The following is a 14,268-nucleotide window of genomic DNA, read 5'->3' on the forward strand; positions in this document are numbered from 1 at the left end:
GACTTTGGCTAGGCATGGTGGCTCATGCCTATAATCCCAGCACTTTGGGAGACCGAGGTGGGTGGGTCACCTGAGGTCGGGAGTTCAAGACCAGCCTGGCCAACATGGTGAAAACCCATCTGTACTAAAAACACAAAAATTAGCTGGGCATGGTGGCAGTCGCTTGTAATCACAGCTACTCGGGAGGCTGAGGCAGGAGAATCAGTTGAAACCAGGAGGTGGAGGTTGCAGTGAGCTGAAATCGTGCCATTGCACTCTACCCTGAGTGACAAGAGTGAACTTCGACTCAAAAAAAAAAAAAAAAAAGAAAAAGAAGTATGACTTTTAAGAAGTGAGTAAGCCATGAAGGCTCCATTCTCATGAAATGGTTAATTTCAGTAGAGTGGGTTGTTATAAAAGTGGCCCTCTCTGTCTCTTGCTCTTGCACTTGCTTGCCCTCTGCCTTCTGCCTTGGTAAGACAGAGCAAGAAGGTCCTCACCAGATGTTGTTCCTCAACCTTGGACTTCCCAGACTCCAGAATTGTAAGAAATTAATTACTGTTCTTTATAAATTACCCAGTCTGTGGTATTCTGATATAGCAACACAAAATGGACTAAGACACCCTCTAAACAGTTTCCCAAAAATTTGATTTAGGTAGAGAAATGGAGATTTTTTAAAAAAAAATCTATAAGTTCAGTATAACATGAATGATGATGGTAAGCTTAGAAGATGAGATTGGAGGGATATTTGTCATCCTTGGCTATGCAGGAGAATTTACTCTGGAGGCTTTTTTAAAAATACAGATGCCTTGTCCCTACCACTAGAACATTTAATTATTAGATGTAGGGTGAGGGCCCAGTATCCATAGGTTTAAAAAACTTCCCAGGTGATTCCGAACTAAAGGTGAGTTTGAGATCTACTCTATTACAGCAGCTGATTTTGTCTATGATGTTTCAGAATATAGCAGTGAAGAAATGCTAGTTGAATAGAATCTGGGAGGATGAATAGAAGTTTGATGTCAAAAGATAATCTAACAGAAAAAAATAGGGAGATTCAAAGTCAAGATGCCTGGCCAGGACTGGGTTGATGTGGGAATTTGTAAGTGTTCAGCGTGGTGGAAGCATGGAGGTCATAGGGCAGGTCTCATGTGTGCAGGAAGAGAGTACAGAGAGGGTTCTGGAAAGTGCATACAGGTTACTGGACAAGATCATCTAGAACATCTAGGTTGGGTCTAGAATGTGAGGGGCCAGAGCTTATCATGAACCAAGAGTGTGTGGGCATTAGGGATCCAGCCAAGGCTATAATATAAGGGAGAGACCTGATCACAGTGCCTGTGGTGGAGTGGAAAGAGGCCACAGACAGTGGAGACTACTGGGCAGTATTCAGGGGACATCTCTGAGGCAGAAGTCACAGGGATTGGCCACTGTGAACACTGTGTTATCTATCAGCAATATCACTTCAGAAATTTTTTGAGCTTTCACTTCTATTTTCTTTCTCCAAATGACAGAGGATTTCTTTGTATTCACATATCCCCAGTTATTTTACCTTTTCTCTGTAAATCTCGATCATACTAAATGAGAGAGAAAAAACTGTCATGACAATAGAATGAGGTTATATGAATGTATATATAAAAGATATGTGTTTATATGTATGTATGTATTCTATTTTTTTGTATTCACGTATATGTTTTTTTTTTTTCTTATCATCAACAATCACCTTGCCTAGAGCACTTTCTGAGTATAAATCTATGAGCTTTGTAAGCGCAGCACTGGGAGAATTTCTGGAGCCCGGTTTCTGCCTGTGTTTCTTTGTGCTCTCTCACTTGACATTTCTGAATGCAAATATGTCTGACAAGTGTAAATAAGCGTGTCACAGCTCAGAATAGTACCCATTTCCGCCTTGCCATCTCCTATCATGTATGTGTTCAGGGATGAATGTGCCATTTTCATCTTCTAATATTTTCACAGTTGGAATTTTTTGCAGAGTGCAATGGTGAGCTCTATGGTTTCCAAGGTGAAGAAATGGCTCTGCTTTTTATCCTTGCAGAATTCAGTGCATTTGCAAATACTTTTAAAATTTGCCGAAATAATAAAAAGGAATACTCAGTGTTCAGCTAGCGGACAGAAGAAGCATCTGCTGCACAGTACTTCCAGGTCAGGAGGGTTATCCTGGGTGGAATAAATTGATTTATTTCAAGGTGTGCCTCTGAACACATCTAGGCAGGGTGGGTGGAGAGGAGATAATTAATATTCTATTGCAGTGGTTCTCAAAATGTGGTCACGAGACCAGCAGCATCAGCATTACATAGATTTAAATTCCCATTCTGCCACTTATTATATTGTCAGGACTTGGGCAAGTTGCTGGATCTTTCTGAGCCTCAGCTTCCTCATCTGAGGAACATAATTCACCTGATTGTCATGATCCTTTAATTTAATTTGATGAAACTGTGAAGCACTTAGCATGGTACCTGGCCCAAAGAAAGCTCTACCAAATGGTGGCAATTACAACACTAATATTTCTTACCAGCGTTCAGGGATTTATATGCGCCACATCACCCAACTGGCTTGCCTCTGTTTCCATCAGGATTACCGCGATCACTGCCTTCTGTCTCACTTCCACCTCCACCAGGATTTCTATCCAAGTTCTGTTTTCCTGTCGAGGCTAATGGGGCTCATCAGGGCAGGCCATCCCTTTTGGTCCTGGCTCCTTTCTCTCTTGACTCTATTCTCTTTTTTTTTGTTTTTTTTTTTTGACAGGGCCTCGCTGTCTTGCCTAGGCTGGATTGCACTTGTGTAATTATAGCTCACTGCAGCCTCCAACTCTTGGGCTCAAGTGATCCTCCTACTTAAACCTCCCGAAGTTCTGGGATTGCAGGTGTCAACCATCCCAACTTGTCTATTATTCTCAATTTGTGCTCTCTCATAACCTCTGATTTAGGAAGGGATCTTGAGTACTTATCTCATCAATATCTAGGCCCGAATCTATTGAATCTATATAGTCAGAAGTCTGGGATCTACTTAGAATTCTTTGCTTTACATATAGGGCCAATGTGGCCAGGTCACTGTGTCTCTCAGAGCCTCAGCTTCTCTGTTTGTGAAAGATCATGTCTTCCTTGACCAAAGTGGCTGTCCGAACCAGATGCTCATGATCGTGCTGACTTTGTGGGCTGTTTACTCCCCCTCTTATCTCTTTCCCTTATAGTTTTATGGCTGCATTTCTCAACAGCAGAACATGATGCAAGATTTTGTGAGGACAGCCACTTACCACAGAGCCATCCTCCAGAATCACATTGACTTTAGAGACAAGGTAATGCCGGCAGCAGTTGATGAATCTCATGCATTTCAGAAACCTTTTCAAGACCAGAATAAAAATGAAGCTTTAGTAGAATTACCATATGACCCAGAAATTCCCCTCCTAGCTATACACCCAAAAGAATTGAAGCAGGCATTCAAGTAAATACTTGTACACAAATGTTCATTACAGCACTATTCAAAATAGCCAGAAAGTGGAAACAATCTAAATGCCCATCAACTGATGAATATATAAGCAAAATGTGCTATATTTACACATGGAATATTATGACTATTATTCACATTTGTATTATTCATAAGAAGGGATGCAACGCTGATACATGCATCACCATGGATGAACCCCAAAAAAAGCTAAGTGAAAGAAGTCAGTCACAAAAGATCATGTGATTCCATTTATGTGAAGCATCAGAATAGATAAATTTATAGAGATAGAAAGTGCACTAGTGGTTGCCAGGGATGAGGGAGAAAGGGAAATAGGAAGTGACTGCTTAATGGGGACAGAGTTTCCTTTGGGGGTGATAAAAATGTCTTATAACCAGATAAAGGTAACGGTCGCCCAATGTAATGAATGTATTAAATGACACCATACTGTATACTTTAAAATAGTTAATGGTTAATTTGATGTTATGTGAATTTATCTCACTAAAATTATTAACCTTTGAGTGCCAGGAACTCGAGAGACTGAATGCACTGTTTTGGTGCATCGAACAGTTTATAGGAGCTTTATTGCTACATAATAAATAGCTCTTCATGAGACACTCTACTTCAATTTTTTCATAGACTCCACAAGTACATGCATTTATTTCCTTCATGAAATGGATACGAATGATGAATGGTTGCCAGCACATTATACAACTGTTGTCCAGGGTTCTTCTACCTGTTAAAGAGACAAACTATTCAAAACACTCAACAGCTTATCTCTCAGTCAACAGTACTAGTCCAAAGACTTGGCAGTATGGGATCTAGTTTCATATTTTCTCCTTAACTAGCTGTGTGATCTTAGGCAAAATGCTGAACTTCTCTAAGCCTCACAGTCTAGTCTACCGACATAATAATTGCAGATCCATGGTCTTTCACCTTTGCAGCATTACTTCCCAGGAAGGTTGTGGTAGAATATTGAAATAATTATTCCAATAACCATGCCTCCCTGTATCCACAGATACGTAGTCATGTAGCTACTTCTCTCATCAAGAGGCATTCTAATTTTTTGGCCCTTATCTCTGTGCTGGCTTTGTGACTTGCTTTGACCAATAGAATATGACAGTGGTGATGCTGTGTGAGTTCCAGAGCCTAGGCCCTAATGAGCCTTATAGCTTTTGCTCTCCATTTCTTGGAACCCAGTGATTACCATACTGTGAAGGAGTCTAGCCTGCTAGAGTTCAGAGGTCACATGCAGAACTGAAGCACCTCAGCCAGCAGCCATCACCAACAACTGCCAGACCTGTGAGCGAGGCCATCTTGGGTCTTCCAGTCCAACCAACCCTCCTGCTGGATGCAGAAGAATGAACAAATCCAAGCACAACCAGTAGAGAAACTGCCCAGCCCTCCCACAGAATTGAGAGAATTCATAAATTGTTTCTGGTTTAAGTCACTAAATATTCTTGCATCTTTCCCTCTGTTTTCACTAACTATTGTTGCATAACAGTACTTATAGTTGTATACAATACAATTATACAACTGCATACAAGTATATACAACGGTATGGTATTGTTATACGACAATAGTTAATGAAAACAGAGGGAAAGATGCACGAAAGGTGGTGATAAATAGGCCCCCAGCTAGAAGTTGGTTTGCACATGGCTTTCTATTCTTTGTCATCTCCATTCTGCTATTGAGCCCATTAGTGAAGTTTTTATTTTGGTTATCATATTTTTCATTGCCAAAATTTCCATTTGGCACTTTGTTATATCATCTGTTTCTTGGCTGACACTTTCTATTTTCCATTGGTTTTAGTGGTATTCATGATTGCCAGTTGGAACTTTTTAAATAATACCTGCTTTAAAAGTCTTTGTCAGATTGTTCTGACCTCTGTGTCATGGCAATGTTAGTCGTCATGGCATGTCAGTGTTAGTTTCAACTGATTATCTTTTCCCATAGGAATTGAGGTTTTCCCAGTTCTTCTTGGTTGGGTTTGGGCTGCAAGTTCCCTCTGCATAGTTGGTCTTCTGAGGGCTGTGTTTCATATGTCGGCATATGAGTTCGTTTTTCAAAGCCTTGGCAGTGCTATTTGGATCTGTCCTCTGTATATGTCACCCAGTGGTCAGCCTGGCACCTGGGCAGAGTTCTCAAAGTTTTGGTATGCTAATTAGTACCAGATCCATGCATGCACAGGCTGAGGATGACCCCAGGAATTTATAAAAGAAACTGTATGGAGCTGTTTTGCCAAGCTCCTTCCTCTCCGTGATACTTTTTGGTTCCCTGTGACCACTTTTCAGTCTCTTGTCAACAAGTTTACTCTGCCATGTACTTCCATGACTTTGCCTGTATATTGGCCAAGCAGAGAGAGACCGAGAGAGAATAAAAAGCACTAGGGGCCAGCCCACCCTTGGGAGACTGAATGGGGAGGAAGGTTTCCTTCCCTTATAGTTTTGGCTAATGCAGGCTGATGTTGCCAATACCACAAGATTCTTGGGGATGGGAGTGTGAAAGAAGGAAGGAAAAGGAAGGGAAATAGAGGAAGAGAGGAGGGGGAGAAGAGAGAAACACAGAGAATTTTCACACCCTGACTATTAGGAGTTTACTTTCCCGCTGCTAAAGCCAGAGCTACCGGGTGTCTCATGAGCTCTCTTTGTACCCTGGTGCCCATTTCCAGTGTGTTGACTTTAGGCCAGGGTTTACTGGAGGAAAAAAGGAGTAAACTCACTGTTGGTTGGGTAGTATTTCAAATCCCAGTCTTATTTCCTGGTATGGTTTGGCTGTGTCCCTACCCAAATCTCATCTTGAATTGTAGTTCCCATAATCCCCACATATCCTGGGAGGGACCCAGTGGGAAGTAATTTAATCATGGGGTGGTTATCCTCATGCTGTTCTTGGAATAGTGAGTGAATTATCTTGAGATGTGATGGTTTTATAAGAGTCTTTTCCCCTTTTGCTCATCACTTCTGCTTCCTGCCGTCACGTGAAGAAGGATGTTTGCTTCCCCTTCTGCCATGATTACGAGTTTCCTGAGGCCTCCCTAGCCATGTTGAATTGTGAGTCAATTAAACCTCTTTCCTTTATAAATTACTCAGTCTCAGGTATGTCTTTAGTAACAGTGTGAGAACGGACTAATACATTTCCTAATCCGCCTGACATTCTTAACTCTTCGGAGTCCTCAAGTAGTTGCTCTAGGCATTCTGTCCAGGTGTTACAGCTGTATTCAATTCAGTGAGAAAGAGAGAGAGAGAGACGGTAAAGTGGGCCTCATCCAACCCACCCAGGACTGGACACTATCTAAAAGCCACCTCTATGTGCTCTGATGAGTGAGGGTAATGGGTAAGAGGCAAAGGTGTGATCAGAAATGGCGGGGTTTAGCCGAAGAGTCTTATATGTCTTGAGGTGCCCAGCAAACAACCTTACCTTGCCAGTGGGACATGCCTGGTTAACAATTATGAAGTAAACATTCCCTGTGAAGAGGATCTGCTAGGATAGATGGGCAGGATGAAGACAAAGGAGAAAAACTAGTTCATTTTTGAGCTTATCTGGCCTTCAAGGTTTAAGTAAGCAATCTTGTCAACCTAAGGTAGGTTTTTTCCAGTTAAAATAAAATTTAGCTCTGAAATGCTGATTTCTTCTTTATGGTTTGAGCGTGTTTCCTGGAGGTATTAGTTTTATTTAGGGAATATTCTTTCTCTATGTAGGGACTTAGTTTTAATCTATAATCTATTTTCTAGGTTATCTATGATCTATTTTAAATTCTGGTTACAACTTTAAAGACCACTCCCTAAACTACTAATGACACTAATAACTTACATTATAAAAGTCTTTCACAGACTTTTCACATGGATTGTATCACTTGGCAATTTCATTTTTGCGTCTTTTCATCTATAACAATGAAGATATTGGACTAGATTATCTTTAAGGTCACTCCCATCTCTAACTTCATTTGATTTTACAAAATACCCTTTCCCTGCCTGCCTGAAATAGTTTCATCTGCCAATGAAATGAAATAGGCATCCATCTGTTAGGGGTTATGAAGGTGATAATTAATCACATGGTTGATAATTAATTATATCCCTTTCCTTCTTTGAGTTCTGAACCAATTTAGAAATAGACACAGATGTCAAGAAGAAATCACAATATTAATGTTATTGTTGCTGTTTGGAGAACAGGGTTCAGACCTATGGCCAAATGCAGTTGCCTAAATCTTCTGCTCCCAAACCAAACTTTTCCACTCACTTACATGCTGAACAACTGGTCTCCCAAACAAGTCCAGAGCCTGCCCCTTAAGTTTCTCACATGGGGGACTCAAGGGCACACACTTGGTTCGGAGTGGGCAGGCCGACCCCTCCCAAGTGCATGCACTATGCTTGCTCCCTCCTATTTCCCAGTGTCATCATCAAAGTGAATCATTCCTGCTAAGGGGAAAAAAGAGGGAGGGTAAATGACCGCTCTTAATTCCATTACTGCCCTCTCCTGGGAGTAAATATTTCCTCCCTTCTGAAAATTGAAGGAGAAAACTGACCCTACTTTAGTGACCCAGGAATCCCCTGGTTCTGAACAAACCAGGATGGTTGGGACCCCTCACTCCAAATCCATCACAAATGCAAAATCTTTTTTAGTCCTTTTTTTGTTTGCTTACATCATACTGAAGAGCATTCTGGAATAACACCTGGGAGTCTGTGGAGGATGCTCCTTTTTCACTAAATCCTTATATTCTTTCTCATTGAAATTGACTATTTAAAAGGGCATTGAAATTGACTGCCTAAAAGCATAGGGGTTTAGAATGATCAATAACAATAGCTATTATTTATTGAGGAGCTTAGTATGGGCAAGCACCATGCTAAGGGCTTTCCATACACCGTTTCGTTTAATCTTCATCACAACTTTATGAGATAAATACTAATATTATTGCCCTTTTAGAGATGAGAGAATAAAGGCCCAGGAAGGTTGATAATTTACCTGATTTTATACAACTAGAAATAAAAAGGCCAGAATAAGACCCTCTTAGTCTAACTTTGGAGCCTGCACACATAATCCCCGAAAGGCATTGCCCATGGGAAGGTTGGCTAAAATTGCTAAAGGAGATTTTTGTTTCTCCAGGCCTAAGGATGGGATAAAAACATTTTGGTTACTTAAACATCCCCATGAATACATGAGGTTGCCTTGCACAGTGGTTACATTCATAAGTTCTGGAGCCGGAGAGCTGAGTTGAAACTCCTGCTTGACCACTTACCATATACCCGCCGTAGACCTTTGTCCTGTTTGTCTTGAGATCTTGGGCAGGTTGTCTACAGTCTGTGGGCTTTGGCTTCTTTATCTATAAAAGTAGGAAAATGATAAGAGTAGTAGCTACTTTCTAGAGCTCTTACAAGTTCAAGATGATACAGTGTCTATGAACTCTATGTTAGCAAGGATTATTATTATTGATGGTCATGGGTTTCCACCTCTGCTCTAACTTTAAAGCTTCCAAATCTTGATTTTTCATTCTGCCTCCTCCATGTAGTTTTAATGAAAATCCTTTCTTGGCCAGAGCACACTGCTGGCTGAGAACTCCATTTGGAATCCTTCCAGGCAACTGACCCCACTAGAATCCAACCCATCTCCCCTTCTTGGAGTTTCTGTTAATTGCCATCTGGCTATTTTTAGTTTCTTGAAGTGTGCACTGGGCACAAGCAGGGAAAGTCCATCCTGCTGAGGGTATGGGGCTGTGTGAGCTGTGGGGTTTTAATTTGAAAATGTTTTGACACTTCATTTGTCAGGGCACCAGTTGCTGGAAACTTGTGAGAGTGAGCAGGAGCTGAGAGCTTATTATTTTTTAAAATCAGTGTTTTCACAGAGGAGAGAATCCCCAGTTGCAACAGCTGCTTAGTGCATCCAAATGTGAGTTTGGCTTAGGCAGAAGGGATTTAGGGATTTGAAAGCTTAAAAGAAAACATAAATAACAACAAACATGGAAAGCAACCTGTTCAGACTGTCAGCTGATACTCAGATTTGCAGAGCCTGAGCTTTGGTTCTTCTGATGTGAGTTTTCTTTGGTGTGGGCTTATCATCAGTTTGGTCAAAGGCCTTTGAGTCCATTTCTAATCCTGTTCTGAAATTCTCCCTCACTTTAACACACTGCACACACTAATGAGGCCTGACCTTAATCATTGACTGGAATAAAGGCTATAGCCTAGATCTGCCGCATAGTGCTGTCTGTAAGTGCTTGCTTCCCTCCGTTTCTACTGACCCTCTACTTCTTGACCAGCATAGATGTTAACCCTGTGTTAGCAGAATCCTTGTTCAGAGCCTGTGGGTAGGAATAGAAAGAAAAGGAAATTACTTATGATTCCTGCTAGGGGCTTCACACATCCCATCTAATTTAATCTTTGTGTGTTAGTCAAGGTTCTTAGTTGCCGGCATCAGAAACTAATTCTACTAATTTAAGGTGGGGTGAAAGGATTTCCTTAAAGCTTACAGGAACATCAGATAATGAGTCTTAGAAGCTACATATCTGGAATAATTTTCAAAATCATGTTTCAGAATTGATCTCAGGAAAACAGCAGTGCAGCCAGACATAGGCACTGCAACGTGCACAGCTTTCACTAAATACCAGTCTTGAGTGTTGTCCTAAGAACTTTCCCTCTGATGCTCTAGGGTCTGGAGGTTACTGTGACCTCACCATAGTGGACTCCGTATCGTCCCTACATCTTCACAGTCTGAGGTCCCATGCAAAGCACATCTTCCTGGCAGAGCCTGGGTCATGCTTGTGCTTTAGGTGACACCTTCACTTCCCTAGCAAGAGGCTAGTGCTGCCTTAGAATGTGGGGCATTCTCCAAATATAGGAAGGGAGTTCTGATGCTGAGAGGTACCAAAGAATGGCAAATGCCCACTGAGCTGTACAACAAACAAATGCAATACATATTGTTAGGCTAATAGTATAGACAAAGAGATTGGAGCTACATAGAAAGTTAACTAACTTGTTTTAGCATAAACAACTGCTACGTGGCAGAGCTACATGCAAACTCAGGTCTGTCTGTATGCAAAGCCTGTACTGCAGGATGATTTTAGGGGTGACAGAAAGTCATTTGTTTTATGTTCTAGGTTGATAAACTGACATTTCTCTATGTGATTTTTGGAATGTGAGGGGAGCAGGCTGTGATGGTAAAAAACAGTATCTCCTTACATGTATATACATATATATATATATAATTTTTTCTATAGCTTGGGATTTTAAGTCTGATTCAGTTTTCCAGGGCTACCATAACAAATTACCACAAAGTTAATAGCTAAGTGCAACTGAAATTTGTTCTCTCATTGTTCTGGAGGCTAGAAGTCTGAAATCAAGAGGTCTGCAGGGCCATGCTCCCTCTTAAGGTTTTAGGAGAGGATACTTCCTTACCTCTTCCTGGCTTCTGCTGGTTGCTGGTGGTCTTTGGTGTTCCTTGGCTTATAGATGCATCATTCCAATTGCTGCCTCTGTTGTTACATGGCATTCTCCCAGTACGTGTTTCTGTGTAAATTCCTCTCCTCTCATAGTGACACCAGCCATATGGGATTTAGGGCCCACCCTGATTCATTATAACCTTATCTTAACTTGATTACATCTGTAAAGACCCTATTTCCAAATAAGGTCACATTCACAGGTTCTGGATAGACATGAATTTTGGGGAGGTGGACACTATTCAATGCAGTATAGAGACTAGTTTCATTAAGTTCGATATCACAATAACTCATCCCTGAGATGAATTCTCTGTAATAAAGGTAAAGAGAAAGTGATAGAAAATGAGCCTAGGTTTAACTGATCTCTTTGGTCCCTTAAGCCCAAAGGGGACCCTCCGAACAGATCTTCTGCCTGTGAGTGAAGGAGGAGTCTATCTGTGCCAGCATCCTGAGCTTGAGTAGATTTGCTTCCTGAAAGGTTGCTGGAGAAAGATGCCAGAGTCAGCAAAAGGAAATGCTTTCATTTGGTATGAAAGCAAAGTGCAGCTCTCCAGGAGAGCCAAGAAGACTGTGAATAAGCATTGGTCACAGACTGATTTTTAGGGTAATTGCGAAAAAGGAAGCTGAGGGCTTTAGGGTACAATGCAATAGGTGGCTTTCTAACCAAGATGTTCGCACTCAAAGCACATCTCTGCTCCTTTCAAGATGGTGACATGTGACCTTGATCTTTTTGAGGTTAATTTTAAATTGCGGTAAGAACACTTAACCACGTGGTGGCTGTAAAAATTTAGTAAGCAACTTCTTGGAGAGTCTCAGCACAGCTCTGGAATGCTGCACACGCGACTGGGGAATCAGAATCAGAAATCATGAAATCACTGGACCCTCAAAGATACAGCTTATCCAGACTTGTGAGTCAGGGCTATGCTGCTGTAACAATCAACTCCTAAATGTCAGCGGCTTAATCCAACAGAGCTTTATTTCTCTAATCTGTATCATTCTCACTCCAGGACCCAGGCTGATGGAACAGCCTCCATGAAAAGCACTACTAGTTCCTGTCGTAGAGAAAAGGAGGACCTAGCAAATCACACAGCTAGTTCTTAAATCTTCCACCTGAAAGTGGCCAGTGTTACTTATAAGTACATTACGTTGACCAAAGCAAGTCATATGGTCACTCCTAATTTCAACAAAGCAGGGAAATGCAAATCTACATCTGCCCATAAGAAGAAACAGAAATATTTGGTAAATGGCACCGTATATTACCTTTGCAAACTCATTAAGATAGGGACAGTTTGATAAGGTGATATTCTCAGTGCACCAGCTGTGCGTGGGAGGGGGTTAGAAAAAAAGAGGGACTTGATGGATTAATACTTCACTTACAGGATTTCATTGAAATTAACTTCTGCCTGGTGGATTTCCTAGCCACTGGACGCAAAGCATTTTAGAAAGTTCCTAGAGTTGAATTTCCAACACTTTCACTCTTCCTCTAAGACAGTGCCATGAAGGGCCAATTTGGGGAAACTACTGACTTTCTAAAGGCTTGTATAGAAGGCTCTGTATGACATTGTAATATCTAAAATAGATGACTTTGTTTTAATGTCTGCTTGAAGGCTAAGAATGTAAGTAAATAAAGAGGATAAGATCATTAAAAAGCAGTTCAATTGAATGAAGCAACCAACTAATAAGCTCTTCAAAATATTGTATTTTCATCCCTTGGTATCCATGGGAGTTTTGTTCCAAGACAGACACATACCCCCCCAAATTAAAATTTGTGGGTGCTCATTTTCTTGTATAAAATGGCATGACATTTGCGCATAATCTATGCACATCCTCCTGTATGCTTTAAATCATCTCTAGATTAATATCTAATACAGTGTAAATGCTACATGAGTAATTTTTTACAGTATTTTTATTTGTATTATTTTAATTGTTGTATTGTTATTGTTATGGGGTGTTTTGTTTTTAATATTTTTGATGTATTGGTTGAATTCTTGGATGCAGAACTCACAGATGCTGAGGGCTGCATGTACTAGACCCTGGTCTTTTTTGGCACTGAACGAGAAAAAATCTGATGAATTTAGAACTTCTGCCTAAATCCTCTTTTCACTTAATTTCCTGAGTCTGTAGTATTGGCATGTCCACTTTAACTTCAGAGTGGTGGCTTAGCTTTGGAATTGAGAAGTTCCGGAAACCCAGAAAAAGACAAAATCATAGGGAAATGTCAATAAACATGTTGATTTTCCTGTAACTACCACCAATTTCTTAGCCTAGTTTCCCTAAATTGCAGAGCATGGAGCAAAGGCTTCTGGGCTGGCACTTTATCAGGGAGCATTAATCTCAGGAAAACAGGAGTAGGAGAAAGGAGAGTGAGGCAGGGAAGGAGGGAGAGCAAGTAGAAGGCAGTACATTACTGAGCAGGCCACAGCTTTATGAAAAACTGATTGCTTGGTGTCACAGGACGTCTTCAAAGGGGTAACATGAAGCTACTTCATCCTCAAATAGTTCTTCCAAGGGGAGAAAGGGAAAATGATTTATTCATTAGCTGCCATCTCCCATTGGGCAAAGTATTCCCTCACTGGGTATTAACTACCTTACACTTCAAGGGTACACATGCATGAGCATCAAGTAGGTGCTGCAGTGCTTTCTCTGCCTTGACAGAAACAAGGAAATTCCACTATAGGAAGCACATGGCACAAACGAGCTGTGCACTGTTTTTTGTGCTAATGAACGATATGGGCACCTAGAAAAAACCATTGCAACAAGTTCCTCAGGCAGTAGTGAATATAGCAGCAACAGCAGCAGCAGCAGCATCAGCAATAAAACTCAGCTCCAGGATTCAAAGATCAGTGCAAGCAATTTCTAGGACCCCTCTGCTAAATAGCAAGGCAAGCGTTCTCTTCTGGCATGAGGCAAAACCAGAAGGCATTATAAGCAGCCACTCATACCAGGAACCTAGGAGTCAATCTATACTTTTAGTCTCCTTTCAAGTCTAAATCCCTTAGATTAAATGGTCTCAGCATTTCTGCAACCTTTTCACTTCTCCTGTCCCACAGCAAGCCCCTAGTTCTTACTCTTATTGTATCTTTCCTGGAGTATTGCAAAAGTTTTGCAACTACTTTTCCTGCTTGTACCAGTTAAGATATCTGACTCGAATAGGAAAAATCTCTACTCAAATTGGCTAAAACAGTCAAAGGTAATGCGACTTTCTGGTGTTTTAATCCATGAAGTCGCATTAACTTTGACTGTTTTAGCCAATTACTTTGAGCTTTGAGCATCACATCCAAATTTAACCACATTCGGGAAATAGGAGGCATCTTTTCTGTGTCTCTTTAAGAGGGAGGAAATCTTTCCTAAGTAGTCTTTCTCAGTAGACTCATAAAGAAAGTCATATCACATGCCCAAGCCTAAACCCACCA

At 41.0% G+C, this 14,268-nt stretch overlaps 1 protein-coding gene across 1 annotated transcript in view; it reads left to right on the forward strand.

Annotated features, from left to right (window-relative positions):
- LOC116458413 (histone-arginine methyltransferase CARM1-like) overlaps window positions 1-14,268 on the forward strand; it is a 290,922-nt gene that overhangs the window by 173,560 nt on the left and 103,094 nt on the right. Inside the window, 2 exon segments of the mRNA XM_058431158.1 lie at window positions 2,027-2,133; window positions 3,182-3,286. Coding sequence (XP_058287141.1) covers window positions 2,027-2,133; window positions 3,182-3,286 — 212 coding nt within the window.

This window comes from Hylobates moloch, unplaced genomic scaffold (assembly GCF_009828535.3).
Source record: "Hylobates moloch isolate HMO894 unplaced genomic scaffold, HMol_V3 SCAFFOLD_19, whole genome shotgun sequence".
NCBI classification, from domain to species: Eukaryota; Metazoa; Chordata; class Mammalia; order Primates; family Hylobatidae; genus Hylobates; species Hylobates moloch.